The sequence below is a fragment of the Plecotus auritus genome (genome assembly GCF_963455305.1).
Source record: "Plecotus auritus genome assembly, chromosome: 12".
In the NCBI taxonomy this organism is placed as follows: domain Eukaryota; kingdom Metazoa; phylum Chordata; class Mammalia; order Chiroptera; family Vespertilionidae; genus Plecotus; species Plecotus auritus.
Window position 1 is genome coordinate 26,815,032 of NC_137778.1, and position 21,225 is coordinate 26,836,256.

At 41.0% G+C, this 21,225-nt stretch overlaps 1 protein-coding gene across 4 annotated transcripts in view; it reads right to left on the reverse strand.

Annotated features, from left to right (window-relative positions):
* DNM3 (dynamin 3) overlaps positions 1-21,225 on the reverse strand; it is a 386,126-nt gene that overhangs the window by 330,750 nt on the left and 34,151 nt on the right. For 3 of the 4 annotated variants that reach the window (XM_080649442.1, XM_080649441.1, XM_080649440.1), the window contains exon 2: positions 80-153. The exons of the other annotated variant lie outside the window; for it this stretch is intronic. In XM_080649442.1, coding sequence (XP_080505568.1) covers positions 80-153 — 74 coding nt within the window. The remainder of the gene's footprint in view (positions 1-79; positions 154-21,225) is intronic. 4 annotated transcript variants of the gene reach the window in all.

The window sequence follows — 21,225 nt, forward strand, 5'->3', positions numbered from 1 at the left end:
TGTGGCTATAACCCAACACCCACGAACGGAGCCACCAGGTATACGAGATGTCCGTGTGGCAAACATCCTCTTTCCTTACCTGCTTTGGAAGTAACAAGTTGTAGTACAAGAGGCCGTCTTGTCACGATGCCTGACCCTCGAGGGAGAAAGTCTCTGAAAAAAAGAAGAAATAATAGATTGAGGCATTAGGAATTCTGATGACTTGTAAATTTATGTCACGTTCCAGAATAATTCTCCTAATTCCAAGCTTTTCAATGTATCACATGTCTAAACAAGGCCAGACCCATCTTATAAAAGAAGCATTTGCCAGAAGTAAAAATAAATAAAAGGGTGGGCCTCTTATATTGCATACTGATCCATGTGCTTTTTCCTGATGGCTGGAATTAATGAAAGTTTGCCTTAATTTACTGTGTATAGTCAGTTAACTTGTCTGACCAGAGAATTAGCATTAACAGAAACATTTGATGCAGAAATTAATCCTTAAACTTTTTTAGAATTAAAAAATTCAGTACTCCATCTGACTTCAAGATCAATATTAGTACCATCAAATACTGACCATTATTAAAGGTACATTAGATTATATCTTCTAAATATCCTGAAATTTTTCTCCATATAAAACATGGGATCAAGTGCAGATAAATATTGTGTATGTAGAATAGCAATATATCTTGCAATGTGAGTTTTATTTATTTCACTCCTGATAAATGGAAGTTTTTAATAAATAAAGATGCGTTTGAATGGCATGTTAATATAACTAGATCAATAAAACTGCAGCAAAGGAAGTATTATATAATCACATCTGCAGTGCCACATAAATCATGCCGATTCTGTGGTGTCAAAGAATTCATGCACGTGCCTAAAACACAATTTTTAAACACATTTAGAATGCCTCACAACTTTGAGAAAAACCATTATTTAAAAAAATCACAGAGTTCTATTCTATTCTATTCAAAGTACGTCTCTGACTGAATGCCAATGTTTCTCAAAAACTCGCTCCAAGACCACCAGAAAGTGTTGTAACCACTGATGCCCACCACCCGTCCTGAACCTACAACTTCAAGAATATTCAGGGGTGTGCAGCCTCTGTGCCCTTTAACAGGCTCGGGGGAGTCGGGGAGGGGGTTCAGATGCTCACATTGGTTCGAGCACTGGCCTCCACTTAGTGGGTGAAAATGGCAGGGGGTATACTGAGAGTTGTGTAGGAAACTGGCAGACCAGAACTTCAACACAAATGGGGTTTCAATGAAACAGGTAAAGGCCAGCAAGAAAGCTGCAAAAGCCCTCTAGCTGCCCTTTAGAATGAAGAGTCACAGACATAAATTTAAGCACAATTTCCCCTACTACCATTCATTTTGCTGACAGGGGAAATAACACAGAACAGCCTTTTTACTAAGTTAATGACTTTACTCCTTAACTCCAAGGCCAAGTTCATTGAGAATGTCACTATACTAGTATGTGACTAAAATAAAGAGTGGTGAAACTACCAACTTGTCTTTGCTCTAAAAAATGCCACCCGAAATAAAGATTATTTATTCATTAAAAAAAAAATCACTGAGGAAGAAGTGCTAGGGAGAGACTGTGGGCCCTGCACCAGGTGGGCACCAAGTCTGAAATCCAATGGGAAGATACAGGCCTGCAAACAGAAGAACATTAAAGAAAAGAACAGATAAACTACACCAATTCAGGAAAGAGAGACTGAGACTCTCCTTTTGAAAAAGTCTGCATACATATAATTAACGTTCTTTTAATGTTCTCCAAGGACCATATTAGAATATCTGCCAGTTTGGATGGTTGCAATAACCATTTTAAATTTAATCAAAATGTACAGAGCATCTACTCTGTTCCTAGAGCCAAAAAACGAATAAGTTAATTTGATAATCAAATATATTAAAAAAAGAAAATTTCAGAACAGAGAGCTGGGGGCATCTGTTTGAGCTATTAGACCACGGATGAGGTTTCAGGATATATAGATGCCAACGAGAAATATATAGGTCTTAATGCCATTTAAGGAATCAATAAAATATTTTCTTTTTTAAAGAAAAGAAGGCAAGGTAGAGAAGAAGAAAGGAGGGAGGGAGGAAGAGGGGGAAAAGGAGGTTTCATTACTTAATTCCTTGGCGCTAGGTTCTGTTTCAGCTCATGCTTATGGCCATATATTGGTAATCCTTTTGAATATCATTAGAGCAAAACAGAATGTACCAAGCATTTTAAATAGCAAATAACTACCATGTGTTTGTCTGAAAAGAAAGCCCACAGATACCTCTTACTTTTTTATTCAGCAAACAGAATTTTGCAGTAAGAGGAATAAACAGACCCAGGTATATCCAGGTCCCTACTTACTAAACCGAGATAATCCTGTGGATCAAAGGAAATACAACATATGACAACTTTTTAAAAACATACATACCATGAGAAAAAATAGTACTGTTACTATTATTATAGCTACAATACAGCCATAGTACATTTTCCCTGATAGTGTAGCAGTCTCTTATCTGAAAAAAACTAAGTCTCTACATACAATATTTTAACATTTCATGAATGGCGTTTGGAAGTGAGGGGCCTCAAACCCCACCTGAACTGTTCCCTTGGTGTTGGCCAGCTGTACTGGTTTGGAAAGCTCAGCCCTGATTCCTAGTCCCATTGACAGGGACTCAAGGCACTGACACAAACAACCATGAATCATTCAGTTGCCATTCAGAGTGCCATCATCCACTTGAATTTTATTATGTTCTGTGCAAAGGTGGTTGGTTTTCTCCCATATTACTTTGCTAAATTATTGTGAAAAAAATCATGACTGTGTCTTTAGATTACTTTGGTTTTAAGCTACATAATTTTTGTTTGCTTATGGTCTAATACATATATACAAAAAGAAAATTTGCATGCCATTTTCCTCCAACAAGGACCTTAAGGGAAAGAGTGAGGAAAGCAGTATGCAGACTGACCATGATTAAACTGACTCCATTCTACTGCCTGAATGCCTTATTTATGTGTAGACCACAGATTTTTAAGGCAGGACGAGTGCTTTTCTCTCTCACCACAGAGCAGCTACAATGCAAATGCTTTTCTTCTCTCCCTGTCTATCTCAAAAATAGCATTATTTGGCACAGTCTTAACAGCTGGTCTTCAGGCAAGAAGTCAATATTCCTTCATGGTTTCTTGACTCCTGCAGGAAAAGTAGAGAATGATTCTGATGCTTTGGTCTAAGAACCATCTTGGTGACATTTCTTATTGGCTCTTCCAGAAACTTAGTTACCAGGAAGTATTATTATTGCTCCCTCAGGAAATGACTGACGTTTGGAAGCCTAAAATAAGAAAGCACACTCACTCTATCAACATAACTAGAGAGGAATTTCCCCCAATAGTACAAATAAAGTAACTACAGAGATGTTTTTCTTCAATGTAGATATAAATGATCATTAACCAGATGATCTGTTCAATAAATAAATGTTTAACATCGGCCCTTGACTAAACGTGGGAGACATAAATCTCTCCAAGAAGTTAATTCGTGTAGCTGACTCATTCAAAGGTAAATAAGCTTTGTCTAAAAGAAAGCCATGCAAATGATTACAATAAGCATGACAGGTACGAGGGGTACGTTCCTGAAGTAACAGACAATAATCTATTCTGCTTGGGAGACTAGCCAGGAACTGTTTCAGAGAGACACAGCTGGAGGCATTCCACAGGGGATCAGGATGCACAAAGACATGGAAGGCCAAGGTAACACAGAACGTTAAGGAACTACCCACTAAAGGAAGGTCAGAATGAGGTGCAGAAGAGTCTGGAGAAGGAGGTGGGAGCAAAGTGTAGAGACCTTCGCTTGTGGGTTTTTGTTTTTGTTTTTTCCTTTCTGTGAGAACAAGAAGGCACTGAAGGGTTTTTAAGTGATCAGATTCACATTTCAGAAAAATCACTGGGGTCTACATAGAGAATGTTGGAAAAGAGAAAGACAAAAGACAGACTAGTCGCTAACCAGTTTAGTCATTGAGGGAGGAGATGATAAAGGTTCAATAGAAGGCAGTAATGGTGGAGATGGGGAGAAGACAGAGCGAATGGCCAATTGATGGTCACTTGATGTCGAAGGAAGAGGCGATCTCACATTTCTGGTTTGAGTAGCTGGTTACATAGAGGTGCCATTAACCAGAATAGGAAATCCAGGAAGATCTAGTTGTAGTTGATATGTATGCAGTGCTTACCACGTGTCAGGCGCATCCTAATTTGAGCCTCATAACAACACTATGAGGTAGGTACTATTGTTATTCTGACTTCACTGATGAGGAAACAGAGGTACAAAAAGGTCACATAAGTTTCTCAAGGTCACTAAGCTAGTAAGTGACAGATCTAGGGCTCAATCCTAGAGCGGTAACTCTAGCATCTGTACTCTTGACCAGTAGATTATACTACATAGTAAAAGAATGGGGGGAGGAGATGAGGGAACATATTAGGACAGCAGTCACCAACCGGTGGTCTGTGAGGTCCAAAAGGTTGGCGACCGCTGGTTTAAGGAAACCTTTGGAGCAGCAGTCGCCAACCGGTGGTCCGCAGACCGGTGGTCTGTGAGGTCCAAAAGGTTGGCGACCGCTGTACTAGAATATGTTGATGTTAGCTGCCTGGAGAATAGTCAGGTGAAGACAAGTACACAGTTAGACTGAGCAAGTAAAACTCAGGATAGTAATCCTGGCCAGAGAGAATTTGACAGTCATCAATAGAGGTAGTTGAGGCCAAGAGAATAGATGAGTAGGCATGAAGAGGAGAGGGGTGATGGATATGACTCTGAAAGATACCACTTAATGGGCACCTGTAATAAGAAGAACTAATTGAGAGACTGAGAAGGGACTCCTGGATACCAGAAATCAGAAGTACCCCCAAAGTCAGACTAGTCTCTTAGATATCTCCACTTAGATGTCCCAAACCCAATCTCTACATTCAACTCATTATCATCTATCCAACATGCTTCCCTCCATTCTCAATCATAGTCCACATTATCAGCATCCATCATCCAGGCCAAGTGCTTGGGACTCATCCATCCACCCTCTTCCTCTGTCTTCAGGCTCCAAATCAGTCACCTGGTCCTGTTGATTCTACCTTCTTCACATCCCTTAAATGCATCCTCTCTTTACCTCAGTCACCACTCCAGGTGCCACCAACTCTCATCTAGATTAATAACAATCTCCCAATTCATTTCCCTGCATCCAATTTGAACAGCCTCCAATCCAACTACAACAGTAACAAAAGTCCCATCACATCATTTCCAGACTCTGAATCACTAAGTGACTTCTCATTATCTTTAGCATGAAATCCAAACTGAAAACAAAGCAGAAAAGAAGCCCCACCCTCTGGTGGCAGTCTCTGCACTCTCAAACTCGGTGCTTTGGCACACTCCAAGCTTCCCTCCTGGGAGGCCCTCCCCCACTTCTCCCTCTAGCCAACTCCTACTTAGCACCCATGAGAAGCCCTCTTTGAAATCCCCCTATACCATACATGCCTCTGTCTGAGCTCTCCACACACAATGTCACACTGGTCTGTTTCCCTGTCAGCTCCCTCAACCTGTGTTCCCCCCAGTGCCGCCTTCAGTGCCCAAGTATTGAATATTTTTAACACTTCCTACTTACCCTTTAAGGCAGATTTCTCACTGCCCCATATATTCATAACACGGGAGGACATCATTCCTATGTCTGATTCTCCAACAGGCAGACAGCTAAATGGCATTGTATATCAACCAAAAGAATAGGCAAGATAACTTTCAATTTACCAATCATGTGCTGAGGTCATCTCAATTAATATGTTTATTATGAATTAAGATCCAGCAGTATCCAGCAAAGTCCAAAACACAGGACATTGGGTGAGACAATATTACTGAGTGTCTAAAGACGTGGAATAAAATTTGAAACGATTCTTTTAAAATCCTAGAGCCAAGATATTTTGAAAAATCATTCCTTAAAAACAGAGACGTCTCTTCTAAAATATTATCTTCAAAATATAATTTTATGAGCTCCAAAGTAATCCCTGTACAATTACTATCTCCCAGCCCTTCAAAATAACCCAATTTGAGAGAAAGAGAGAGAGAGAGAGAGAGAGAGAGAGAGAGAGAGAGAGAGAGAGAGAGAGAGAAACAGAGACAATCACTCCCAGTTACTGCCCACGCCCTGCCCCAGGAAGCACTGAGGTCACGTATTCCACACACGGAACACAATGGCACTGTGAAATGGCCTTGTGCTTGCGTGCCCCAATCCCAGAGCTTTGCCAACCACTGCCATGCCACTTTAATTGCTGAAGGAAGTAATTATGCAAAAATCCACAGATTTCATTGGAAATTTTCCGCTGCAGTTTACATCTTTCCCCTAAACTCTTGGCCCAGTGTAAAAATGTTAGCTCTTATAGAGTTGTAAAAGAATGCATTTACTCTATCAGTTACTCTATAATTTGAAATATTCAATGAACACTGCTAGTATTTCATTTGAAAAGCATACAGATACAAATCTGATAGCAGGAAATACGGTGCTTTTATTTATTTTTTTTACTTATATCTAAGAAATTTCAATGTTTGACTTTCAGTCACAAAACGTAACATTTCTAAGCAATATGGTTTCATTGAATTTAATTAATCAATAATTCATGTTCCCACTGCAACATTCAAAATGCAGAAGTTTCAGAGTCAGAGATCTATTAACTGGCTGAAGAAGTTTACAAACACCATGTGTCCGACCCTCCAGGAGACTCTCTCAGGAACCTAATGCCTGCATTCTTAATCCACTTTATTTGCTGGTTCATAGAGTCAGTTTGTCAAGAATTAGAACACCAGATTAATGAGCTACAGTACAAAGCAGAAGCACTTAGCTGTTGCTCTATTCCAAATCACAGACTATGCTTTACACTGGGTAGATGCCATACAAATTAATGGCAAGAGACCACTAAAGAGACTGCTAGTTGCCTGCCCCATATCCATTTCCCCCTTATTTCTTAGTAACAGAACCCCAATTTTGTTGGGCATAGGAATGTGCCCAACTTTGAGTAACAAATGGACAAGTAAACTTATATTTCCCAGCCACACTTGCAAACAGGGTGCCCACATGACTAAGTTTTAGTCAGTAAGATGTCACTAGAGCTTGTTGAGTGATGTCAAGGATATTTCCCTTCAAAGGGTCTGATTTAGCTGATGTGCACCTTTTGCTTTTCCCTCTTCTCCCCATCACTGATACATGACAGCAGAGCTGCAGCCACTGCCTTAAACCACAGGCAATATGGAAGGTGGGCTAAGGGCCGCAGAACAAAGGAAAACAAGGTGTCTGGGACAGTGGTGGCACGGAGTCACTGGACCAGCCCCGTACTGCCTCAGGAAGAGAATGAGAAAGCGAGGGAGAGAGGCACATGTGCTTTAGAATAGTGTTTCCCAGCCGTCTTTTTATTAGGAACCCCTAGGGAACCTTATTAAACATTTTCCCCATTCGATTTCTCCCTATTAAATTTATATACACAGATATACTGTATGCACATATATCTGTGCTTTTTACATAAAAATAATGAAGATTTTTTTGCCCCTTGGAGGCAATATTGTCCCCCTTGAGAAGATGTACTATAGATCAAAGAAGAATAAGAGAACCTGGGATGCTAAATATTTGGACCTATATGTTACCTCTTCCTGTGGGGTTTCTAAAAGAGATGTATGTAGAAAGGACAAGGACAAATGGCTTTTGCCTCAAACCCCAATACATCCCCTTCCCAGCCCTGGAAACATGGGCTGGATCATAGGGAACCCTTTGGCTTAGTTAAGAGGCAGCTACCAAAGAGGCTGAAAGGCCTCCCTTGCCCCTTTTCATGAAGCCCATACATGAATCTCAGAATGTTCTCTGGCACCACCCAGTGAGAAGAAGTGCAAGAGAACACGTATCCAATGACGAGGGTATGGCCAACCCTTCCCTACTAAGGCCTGACTTGGAGAATGGCCCAGTTACTGCCCTTGGTCCTGAATGTCTATTATTGTTCCTTGCAGGGGGGCCGGGGGGGGGAGTGGGGGGAGGGAAGAACATATGTAAAAGTAGAAGTAAGCTACCCTAGTCAATAATGTGTGTGCTCTTCTGTTTTCACTTTTTCTAAGAGATTGGAAGAAAAATTGGGTATTTAGCTGAAACCGGTTTGGCTCAGTGGATAGAGCGTCAGCCTGCGGACTGAAAGGTCCCAGGTTCGATTCCGGTCAAGGGCACGTACCTTGGTTGCGGGCACATCCCCAGTGGGAGGTGTGCAGGAGGCAGCTGATCGATGTTTCTCTCTCATCGATGTTTCTAACTCTCTATCCCTCTCCCTTCCTCTCTGTAAAAAATCAATAAAATATAAATTTAAAAAAAAGAAAAATTGGGTATTTAATTGAAAGTCAAAAAAGTATATGTTAATTTATCCACTAAAACAGAACAGAGAGCCACAGTCACACTATATATTTAATAGAACAAGAGTCTGATTAAGTATTGAGGAGGGCCTGACTGGTGAGGCTCAGTGATTTGAGAATCAACCTATGAACCAGTAGGTCATGGTTCGATTCCCAGTCCAGGTTGTGGGCCTGATCCCCAGTAGGGGGCGTGCAGGAGGCAGCCGATCAATGCTTCTCTCTCATCACTGATGTTTCTCTCTCTCCCTCTCCCTTCTTCTCTGAAATCAACAAAAATGCATGTTTAAAAAAAAAAGTATTAAGGAGGGATTTAAGTGGACCCTGGATCCCACTCCTTCTTAACATTCTAGAAGCCTCATCCATTATCCCCCTACGCAAGGCTTTTATTCCCAAGTGTCTTCACACTAATCTCAGACCTCTATATTGACCCCTCTACCACAGAAGCCCTTCCCCAATGCACCTTTCTTTACCCACCTTGCCCTGAAACACAGAATGCTGGCAGCTCCTGTGGGAAGCATTTCCTCATATGCCAGCATAGTTAGGTGTTCCTCCTCTTTATTCCAAAGTACCATGAACCCAGTCATATCCCCTCCCCTAGACAAGTTCCCTTAGGACAGGGACCTATTTCTGTAAGACCAATGTTCAGCACAGCACAAGGAAGAAGACGCTCAATGGTGACTTGATGTACAAATATAGCCAACATTCTATGAATTAAAGCCACATCTATTGGAAAAATACATTTTAAGGGATAATTACTTATAATAATAGCTAGCATGCAGTAAGTGTTACTGCCATCATCATTATCATTATTTTTAGAAGAAATAGTAGTAAGTTACCCTAAAACATGGAATTATTACACAAATTTGTTTCAGAAGCTGCTATATCCCCATAGCAACAAGTAGTGATTACTTTTTGCTAGCCATAGGCATGTGGCTCTATTGTCACACTGTATAGCTAGAGTTTTGGGTAGTGTGCAAAAGAAAGTATGTCCAACTAAACACCTATAATGTTGACCTTTTCATCTCTCCCTCATAAGTCATCAGCTACCTAAAGGCTTCATTCTCTAAGAGCTCTCACTACTGTTCTACTGCAGTCCATGGAAAAGGTTAATGAAAACCATGGAATGAGAGCTTTCAGCCAACAAAAGAGTCAACACACATTCCAGCCACAGTGCGCTCAATTCAAACAGGGAGTGAAATGAACCCCCTGGCATCTAGAGTATTCCACGAGCGTGTGGCAAGTGTTATTTCTAGCCACTTGAAAGCACCAGTGAAAAGAGCTCAAATATTCAGAAAAGAAAAGCTCTCCCTCCCCATGAGGAGAAGCATTTATCAGCACTTAATGGCCCTCTTTCACTGCCTTTCCACTGACGCATCTCTAATTGTTCCAATTCTAATTGCAAGCAGCAAAACCAATAATGGTAAAAGTCTACAGCTCAGTGCATGGGTGGCAAAAAGAGGTATTTAACAGCACAAACCAGATATAAAAAGTATATGACAGCATGGGATCTGGACAGGTGACATCACAATGAAGAGAGAGAAGGAGGCTTAGAGAGCTGGTTACCAAACCAGCTTAGGTTCCAGTGGGCGACCTTGACACATCATCTACACTAATAAAAGAGAAACATGCAAATTGACCGTACCTCCGTTATGCCCACAAGCCACGCCCACCAGCCAATCAGGAGCGAGTATGCAAATTAACCCAACCAAGATGGCTGCAGCCAAGGAGAGAGCAGGAGGCTTGGGTTGCCCCCAGCAATGGAGGAAGCCAAGCTTCCTGCCCTGCCCTGGCCGGCCCTGGCCTCCGCTCAAGGCTACAAAGTTTCAATTATAGAAGTTAAATAAATCCCAGATACCAGGGCCTCCACTTGGGTTGATGGGGGGCGTGGCCAGCCTGCAAACCACCACAAGCTCCTCTCCCAGGCCGCCCCACGCCCCAAGGGAACCCCCACCCTGATCCGGGACACCCTTCAGGGCAAACCAGCCAGCCCCCACCCATGCACCAGGCCTCTATCCTATCTAATAAACGAGTAATATGCAAATTGACCATCACTCCAACACACAAGATGGCTGCCCCCATGTGGTCAAAGATGGTTGCCCCCATGTGGACACAAGATGGCCGCCACAAGATGGCCAGCAGAGGAGGGCAGTTGGGAGGGACCAGGCCTGCAAGGGAGGGCAGTTGGGGGCAATCAAGCATGCAGGGAGGGCAGTTAGGGGTGACCAGGCTGGCAGAGAAGGGAAGTTGGGGGCAACTGGGCCTGCAGGGAAGGGCAATTGGGGGGGACCCAGGCCTGCAGGGGAGAGCAGTTGGGGCGGGGGGGAAACCAGGCCTTCAGGGGAGTGCAGTTGGGGGGGACCAGGCCTGCAGGGGAGGGCAGTTAGGGGTGACCAGGCCTGCAGGGGAGGGCAGTTACAGGCAATCAGGTTGGCAGGGGAGCAATTAGGCATCAATCAGGCTGGCAGGGGAGTGGTTAGGGGGTGATCAGGTTGGCAGGCAGAAGTGGTTAGGGGCAATCAGGAAGGTAGGCAGGCAAGCAGTTGGGAGCCAGGAGTCCTGGATTGTGAGAGGGATGTCCAACTGCCCGTTTAGGTCCGATAGGATCGGGCCTAAACGGGCAGTCGGACATCCCTTGAGGGGTCCCAGATTGGAGAGGATGCAGGCTGGGCTGAGGGACACACACACCCCGTGCATGAATTTCACGCACTGGGCCTGTAGTCTAATCTATAAAAGACTCAGTTTCTGCATCTTTAAAATACGAGAACTGAACCAATGTCTTCCAATGCCTCTGCCATTTCCAATATCCTATCAGTCTCTGATGCTGGAAGGTAAGCAAGATGCGCAGAAGCTAATCCAGGGTTGGGCAAACTTTTTGACTCGAGGGCCACAATGGGTTCTTAAACTGGACCGGAGGGCCGGAACAAAAGCATGGATGGAGTGTTTGTGTGAACTAATATAAATTCAAAGTAAAGGAGCGGAGGGGAGAGCAAGAGAACCCTCCGCTCTTTCGGCTCCGTGGGCGGGATAGAACAGCCGAACGGGCCGGATCCGGCCTGCGGGCCGTAGTTTGCCCACGGCTGAGCTTATCCCACCCCTGGTATTCTAAGCAATCTTAAGGCTTCCTGTTTTCACTTCCATAACTGGGGATATTAGTATCCAGTTTAAATCCTATGTCTTTTTTTTTCTCCCCACTATCATACATGGCAGGTAGCAGGTGCTCAAAAATACTAGAGAGAAGGAAAAAGTGGAATGGAAGGGAGGGAAGATAAGGAGAGAGGAGGGGAGTGAAGGGGAAGGGAGAAGGGGAGAGAGGGTTGAAGAGAGGGAAGAGGATGAGAGGAGGGGAAAAAGGGCTGAATAATTTAATATGGCTAAAGCATTGCATATAAAAGAACAGTGATAAATGAAAGCTTGAACTATGGGTTTCTTGCTGTTAAGAAAGATCATATTAGGAAATTTCAAATTTAGAGAATATACTATATTAGAGAATATTGCAGAGATAATATCTATTGGATGTCTTCTGGCCTCAGAAATTAAGGTGCTAAAAAATGTAAATATGTGATAGGCTATGCAGGGTTATGTATTAATTATTGTTGTGATACTTTAAAATAACTGAACACAAATTACTTTTCATCATTGAATAGTCTTCTGCATTGTTAATAGTTAATATCAATATGGGTAAAATAAATAAATAAATAAATACCAGTCGATTGAATATGAAAATATGAGATTTAGAAGTGACAGAAGATAGAAAGAAATCTCTTGATTCACTAGATGAAAAGCAGCATTTCTAACACAAGAATTCTAACATTAGCAGAAAGTATTAACAAAATTGAAGTACTTTAAATTCTTTAATTACATATTATGCAATTAAATCTATATTACTTTCGTTAATCGAACATGAATATTTGCTACTCTAAAGCTGATCAAGTTAATGTCTTCTCCAGGGTCAGACAGTTTTCCTGCTGACCCTGGAGATATAAAAAGTACATGGCAACATCACAATGAAGAGAGAGAAGGAGGTTTAGAGAGCTGGTTACCAAACCAGTTTAGGTTCCAGCGGCGACCTGGATACATCATCAGTTTTCCTGCTTTCCTCCTGCAGTCCAGTCTACGGTACCCACTGGGTACCAGGCACAGACAAAGGTAACCTGGCCCATGAGAGTTCCCTCCACACCAAGTTTCTTTAAAGAGGATTCTAATATCATGTCTCCTTGACTTCTAACACACTTTGACCACTCACATTCAGGTCCATCTTCCACTTCACCCTTAAATCTGCAGTCACCAAGATTGCCAATGACCGTCTTATTTCTAAAAATAATGGGACTCCCAGAGCTTGTCTTTCTTCTCAGCAACACCTGATATTTAGGCACAGCTCTCTTCTGATCTCTCTCAGCTAACCTCTCTCTCTGCACTCCCTCCCGCTTTTCCTCCTTCTACGTGATTTCATCCCCTCCCTGCTAATGGTTTCCCTTCATGAATCTGAGCTCCAGGCTTCTACATGTTATATCAATATATCATAAGCAACCAAACTCATCATGTCCCAAAGTGAACACACCCATGTCCCAATCTGCTCCTCTTCGTTTACCTCCTATCATCATGAATGGCACCACCAGCCAATCGACCAAGTACAAATCTGAAAGGCATCCCGATTCTCTACCCATCCTTTATTGTCTTAACACAAGCCCTCATAAATTATTTATTGCCAGTCCTTCTCCGCTTCCCAGTCTCTTCCTTTGCTGCACCCTGAACTCTGAATAGTGCCCCACAGATTCCATCTTCCTCCTTACATCCTTGACTTTGCACACGCAGTTCCCTCTATCTGGAGTACCCTCCCTCTTGTCCATATGAGCTTCAAGACTCAGCTCAGCTATCAGCCCCTACAAGATTTTGTTACCCACCTAGGGTGGGGCCTGATATTTCTATGCTGAACTCATTATTTGTAGAAACCTATATTATAGAGCCAACTACACATGTTTGTCCATTTTCCATCTCCCCAACCATCCTATCAATTGCTAGAAAGCAGGAACCATGTCTAATGCATCTTTGTATATCCAGAATTTAGTATAATTCCTGTGAAACCATAGACCCTCAATTAATGCTTTATGAATAAAGAAACAAACAACAAAACCCTGAGTAACTTCCAATGTCCACATTTCTGTGCATCCTGCCTCTGTTACTACTCTCAAAACCTTACCCATTCTTTATCAACCCATTCAAACATCATTTCACTTCTGAAACCTTCCCGGACTCCACTCCCACTCATTTCTCACCTCTCATGGTGACTAACTGCAGTGCAATGCAGACAACTTTTCTATTAGACTGCTGTTCCATTGCAGGAGGCTTGAGAGGAAGGACAATCCAATTCGTCTTTTAGTTCTCTCAAAACTAGTGCTCTCCTTACTTGGGATTCTTTAGAGGAAGGCACGTTCACATTTGAAAGAAACCAAAAGCAACACACTAGCAAAAAACCTCCTCTGTGCTAAAACTCAGCAGCATCTCACAATAGAGCTTTCAAAGGCAGTTACAGATCCTGTGTGCAAGGCTGCTTATGAGCCATCACATGGCAGCAGCAGGGACAGCACACCAGCACCAAATCCGACACAAAGAGCAAACATGAAACCCGCTCTGTTCCTGCTGATACCACTGAGGTCACTGCTCCCTCAGCTGGGCTCAGAGCAAACAGGGCCCAGGGCAGCCCGCAGCCCAGCTAGGCAAGTAAGCGACAGGTGCCCAAGGCACTGGCTCCCAGCATACTAGCTCCCAGAGTCCCACCTGCCCTCCTACGTCACATTGGTTTCAAATAAATCCCATCATCCCTGTCTCCTAAAAAGTCAATAGCATAACCCCCTGTTGAATTAACATGACTTAAAATGAAATTGTGATTGGAAAAAATATAAACATCCAAAAGAGGGGTCAACCTATCACACAATGGAATACTAGTAATCATTAAGAACAGAAGAGTTAGTAACATGAAAAAACTTTCACTCTCTACTATTTAAGTGAAAAAGTTAACAAACCTAACTATTTAGTATGATCTGTGTGTGTGTGTGTGTGTAATTACATTTTTAAGTCATATAGCATACCAGTATAATATAATGGAACATAAGCCCTAGCCAGTTTGGCTCAGTGGATAGAATGTCAGCCTGTGGACTGAAGGGTCCCGGATTCAATTCCAGTCTAGGGCACATACCTCGACTGCAGGCTTCTTCCTGTCCTGGACCCTGGTCAGGGTGCATGCAGGAGGCAACCAATTGATGTCTGTCTCTCACATCAATATTTCTCTGTCTTTCCCTCTCTCTTCCACTCTAAAAATCAATGGAAAAATATCCTCGGGTGAGGATTTAAAAAATAAATAACATAATGGAACATAAGATAAATCTATGCCAAATTGCGTAAAGTGCTTAACTTCTGACTACATTATAGGTGATTTTCATTTTCTTATCATTTTATCAGTATTTTCTAAATATTCTTCAATGAACATGTATTTCTTTAATAAAGGGGGAAAACAAGTTTCAGAAAATGAAATGGCCATCTCCTGATCAAATTCTATAAATCTTCATAAATATATTCAATCTTTTATTTATATCTTAAACACTTAAAATAATTGTTTTTTCCTCTCGGTCTTATTCTGAGGGGGAATGGGGCAAAATATGTAGGATCACAAAATGCCATCTTGGTGTGCTTGATAAAATGCTTACTTATGAAGCTCGGTTCAAATTTTTAAAAAAATGAGATATGTACTAATTTAAAAATAAGTTTTTATTTTTAAAAGGTTAGGACAAAGTCATAAAACCAAGGTTAAATTCTACTATCACTGGCCAATTAGAGCACAGATCACATTTCATTATGTTCATACAGAAAATGCCAGGTAGTTAACAGTAAAGGGAGTACTTGTCAGATGGTAGACTCGATATCTTCACATGAGTGAATGAGATAATTTGGGAAGATGCATATTTTTGCTCATTCTGCAGGTATTGAAGCATTCACTATGGAACAGCATGTGCGAACCTAGGTTTTCAGTCAAAGAGAAAGGCATGGCTACTCACTATGGTCAAGTCTTTGACACTCCTGCTACTCCATGAAAGGTCTGCAGTGGCATCTGTGGAGCAGAGTAACAGCTAATGTCTTTTAAGGGGGAAAAAGCCTTCAAATACTAGGTGTACCAGTTAATAATGAGGATTTTTTTCAATAGATGGAATCACACATATATTGATATATATGCGATTTGATATGTATGCTATTTTGTTGTATTGACAACAAGCTTCAAAACTTCATATGTCAAATTTTTTGAGGGTGTTAACATCATAGATATTTTTACGCTAAAAATATCAAATTTGGTGCCAAAAAAAAAAAAAGAGCATTTGCGGGAAGTTTTAATTCATTACTTTATTTTGAAGAAAAGTGCTGCTGAAAGTTATCGTATACTTCAGGAAGCTTATGGTGAACATACTCCATCTCAAGATACCTGTGAACGCTGGTTTAAATGCTTTAAAAGTGATGATTTCTATGTGAAAGACAAAGAAAATCCAGGTCAACCAAAGAAGTTTGAAGACCAACAATTACAAGCATTATTGGATGAAAATGAGTGTCAAACTCAAAAACAACTTGCAAAAAGATTAAACATTGCTCAGCAAACAATTTCTAATCGTTTACAAGCAATGGGAAAGATTTGAAAGGAAGGAAAATGGGTGCCACATTGCCCTGACCCGTTTGGCTCAGTGGATAGAGTGTCGGCCTGCGGACTGGAGGGTCCCGGGTTCAGTTCCAGTCAAGGGCATGTACCTTGGTTTGCGGGCACATCCCCAGTGCGGGGTATGCAGGAGGCAGCTGATCAATGTTTCTCTCTCATTGATGTTTCTAACTCTCCCTTCCTCTCTGTAAAAAATCATAAAATATATTTATAAAAAATAAAAAAATAAAAAAGAAGGAAAGTGGGTGCCACATCAAAGGAAAGTGGGTGCCACATCAACTGAACGAAAGACAAATGGAAAACCGAAAAGTCATCAGTAAAATGTTGCTTCAAGGACATGAAAGAATGTCTTTTTTTTTTTTTTTTTTTTTTTGCATCCCATTGTGACTGGTGATGAAAAGTGGATTTATTTTGAGAATCCCAAATGCACAAAATCATGGCTTGATCCAGGTCAACCATCAACATTGACTGCAAGGCCAAATCGCTTCAGAAAGAAGACAATGCTCTGCGTTTGGTGGGATCAGAAAGGCGTGGTATATTATGAGCTTCTAAAACCAGGTGAAACCGTTATTACTGATAGTTACCTACCGACAACAAATAATCAATTTGAACCACGCTTTGATCGTGAAACGACCAGAATGGATCAGAAGACACGGCAAAGAAATTTTGCTTCATGATGACGCACCATCACACACTTCAAAACCAGTTAAAGACACGTTACAAGATCTTGCCTGGGAAGTATTAACCCACCCGCTGTATTCACCAGACCTTGCTCCTTCAGATTACCACTTGTTCCGATTGATGGCACACGCACTTTCTGAGCAGCACTTCAAAACATAAGAAGAAGTGGAAAATTGGGTCTCTGAATGTTTTGCCTCAAAACAAGAAAAGTTCTATTGGGACGGTATCCACAAATTACCTGAAAGATGGGGGAAATATGTAGCTAGCGATGGACATTACTTTGAATAAAGCACTTTTGATGTTTCTCTTGAAATTATCGTGTTTTCTTTGGATTATAAAATCCACATTATTAACCGGTTAATAATTAATCCACATTAACCAGTTAATAGTTAATTTGTATTAACTGGTTAATAGTTAATCTGTATCATTAACTGGTTAATAGTTAATCCACACCATTAACTGGTTAATAATTAATCCACATTATTAACCAGTTAATAGTTAATCTGCATCATTAACCAGTTAATAGTCCATATTGTTAACCGGTTAATAGTTAATCTGTATTATTAACCGGTTAGTAGTTAATCCGTATTTTTAACCGGATAATAGTTAATCCACATCGTTAACTGGTTAATCTGCATTATTAACCAGTTAATAGTTAAGCACTGTTCTAAAATAAAAATGTTATTTTAAAATAATTTGGGAAGAGCTTACATATGTGCTCTATATGATTACCAAATTTATACCTCCAGCTCCAGCTCTAAATCTATATTATATGCATCAGTCACCTCCAATTTCCCGAATGGGAAACTCTTAGATCTGATGTTTTGGTCATTGTGTCCTTTTCACTTTGATGCTCTTCCTCTCTCGGGTGAGCTATTGGCTAACCCAGAACATCTGATTACAAAGCCATATAAACCCACTTATACGGGAAGGTTTTCAGAAACCAATGTATTTTTAAGACCAGATTTTTCAATAACCACATCCATTGTTATTTTGCCTTCAATTCAGGATGCTTGACTACTTTTGCTGCTGTGATTGGTGTCTAATTATCAAGACCAAAATAATATCGTCCTAGATGGATTTATACACTCGACCCTCCACACATTCACACACACACACACACACACACACACACACACACACACACACAAACATGCAGGCTATGTCACTTATGTAATTATCAAACTGATTTTGCAAAAGTGTCAAAAGTTTAAAAAGACCAACATAACTGATTTTCTTCCCCATTGGAAGTTGTTTATAAGTTAAGTCAAATGACATTTAAAATTTCATATGAATTCTTTTTAGTCCAGGAGACAAGGGAGTAGCTGGAAACCGTTGTTCTAACGTTTCTTTATTTTGTTAAATATGGTTTTATTGATTTTAGAGAGAGAGGAAGGGAGAGGGAGAGAGAGAAACATCTATGAGAAAGAAACATCCATCAGCTGCCTCCTGCACACCCGCCACTGGGGATCAAGTCCACAACCCAGGCATGTGCCCTGCCTGGGAATTGAACCAGAGACCTCTTGGTGCAGGGGATGACGCCCAACCAACTGAGCCAAGGCCAAACTTTTAAATACGTCTGTTCAATGCCTACTTTAAAGCCAATGTTACTTCAGGAAAGCCACCGTCTCAATTTTAAATAAACTGGATTGGGTTTTATCTCTAGGAAAGCATCTGTTAGTTTTCTAGGAAAATGAAGCAACTAGTCATTTTTTTTCTACTTGGCCAGAAATGCAACTTCTATATAAATTCACTGAAAGAGTACTTCCAATACAAGGCTGAACTTAGCTTTAAAAAGCAAAGTCTGACAATGAAACTGGAAAGCAGATCCACTATGAACATTATTTTTAGCGTCCTTCTTACAGTACAATATCCAGCTAAGCTTTAAATATGTCCTCACACAAGGGGTTTCTGCCAGCTCCACTCTTCTCTTTTGATGTGAGCTATAATGAACTTGCACATGGCATGTAAATGAGAATGCGGCCCAATAAACAGCTCATTTTAAGGCACTCTGTGACAGCTTTGCAGGAGAGGTTTGATAAGGGGTCCCCAGGCAAGCTGTAAGGGGCCCTTAATGTTCAACCACCTCTCTCTTCCTCTGGCCCTCTTGTTGGTAGACCCCACACTTTGAGAATAGATAGCTGAAGAAGTGTACCCAAAATCATCGTTTGATTCATTGATCTTACTGCAAATTACTAGGGATGGTTTGGAGAGCAGAGACTGGTACTTGAACTTTTATTCATCGATTTTTTTTCCTTCACCCTATTTTTTAGCACTCAGTATCATGACAAACATGCAAACTATGGCTGGTAAGTCCTAATTCAGAGGAATACAAAATGAGGCTTAAACTCAGATCGAGATGGCTACCGCACATCTAGACATGCATGCAGGCAATGAGGGTACTACATTGAGTATACTAAGTAGTAATTAGAAATAGACACCTAAACCCAAATCTTTCACCTTTTACCACTATCCTTGGCAACTGTTCAGTTGGTCTCTGTTAATCTATTTCCTGTAAAGCATGGCCTTAGGAGGCTCTCTAGCATCCTAAACAGTGGCCTTATCCCCATCTATCTTCTAGAAGCTTTAATGAAAACAAACAGCCCTTTAACCAGTCTTTAACCTGTTTTTGTTTGTTTGTCCTCACCTTTTCAAAAACTTCAGCTAATTCTCAGCTTAGCCTCCCTGACACTATCCTGCCTAAACCTTCCAATCAGAGTCAGAGTAGCCAGGAGCCATGGTTCAATGTGTATTTTAAAGTCAGCTGTACTACCCGAAAGTTACCAACTCCACTCTAAATACTACTCTTGTGTTCTCCTTAGTTGCATGCCCACCGCTTGATATTTTGTCTGTTGTCTGTATGCTTCCTGTTCTGTGTTGTCTCTATTACTGTCCGTTAGATAAACCGCCTTGCCCATAAAACTTTCACTCCCGTTTAGATCATTCAAAAGTAAATCATCAGCATTTCTTGTTTGTTTGTTTATTATCAACCATCTTCATGAGTCATAGTTCTTTTTAAAATATCTTTTTCCTCTAAACTTATTAAAATCTACTTTTTAAAAAATGATACCCAAAACTGCCTTGCCTTGATATTATAACTCTAATGATGCCACCTTTGCCCAGAATTCTTTTGAAGTTCATATCATCAATACACTTTTTGTCATTAAAAGAAATAGTTTTGCAATTCTTTCCACTGCTTTTTCCACCTTCAAAGAGATGACAAGATAAAAGAAGAATGTATCAGATGCTCTGGCGGAATGCTAACTTACATCTGTACAGTGCTGTTTTCACAATACTTCCGCATGCATTATTACACTGGATCCTCACAAGAGCCTCAGAGGTTTGGAAAGACAGGTGCTATAATCCCAAGGTTGCAAACTGTTAAATGATTTACTCAAGGTCCTGTGGCCAACCAAATGGAAATTGGAACCTATTTCAGGGTCCTTTCCATTATACTGTTTTCCTTCTTCTTTTAGCAGAATTGGATTTTCAGCCAACACAATAAGGAAAAAAAACTACATATCAGGTGATGCTTTAAAATAACAATTTGGTTATAATAAATTAACAGTGAATGAAATAAAATCCCAAATCATTCCCAATAATGACAGGTGGCATCCACACTGACACATATGTAGATTGCATAAATGTGTTTACAAATTATCAAATAAATGTTGAAACATAGCAGAGATTTTTGTGAAAGAAGTGTCTATTTAACAAAGTAAATAAAACACAACAAAAATAAATACAGGATTTACCTTTTTTTTTTTATGGGCCCCACAAATCATTGAGAAACGATCCATTTTTTAAAAAAGGAATGATTTAATGGTTTTTCCTACTTTTATTAACAGTGAATGGCACCAGATGTTATGTTAGACCTTTGTCCTTCAGTTCTGGCTAAGAAGAATTCACAGCCAGGACTCAAATACAAGCAAAATTTTATTTAGAAAATCACAGAGGTAGAAGTGAGCCATAGAAGAAGGGAGCCAGCTAGGCTGTGTGGACTCAGGAAACCAGTTACGGAGGCAAAAGAAAGGCCCTTGGAACATAGGAGAAAGAAACGCAAAGAAAACTCACCTGGAGAAAGGAGAAGGGGGAGAGTGCAGGTGTGCTCCAGAGAGAGACAGAGACAGAGAGGACACATTGGGCTCTTCATCTTAAGGGGTTTTATCTGTTCTCTAAAAATGGGGATTTTAAGGGAGGGCTCAGGGGAAGATCCCAACAGAATATTCATCAGCTTTCTAGGTGTGTCCTTTTCAGGGTTGTGGCAGAGGATCATCAGTCATTGCAGCTGGTCCTGATGTCAGCCATGGCGTCACCCAGCCTGGCCTTGCTGGTGGTATTCAGGGCCTGGAGCTGAAACATAACTGAAGCCTAGATGTTATCGCTGGTTTGACCAAAACTCTGTCTCTGTGGTCAACAGACCTGAGGCTTTGTTTCTAAGATTATTTGATGTGGATCAGAACCTCATTGTCTT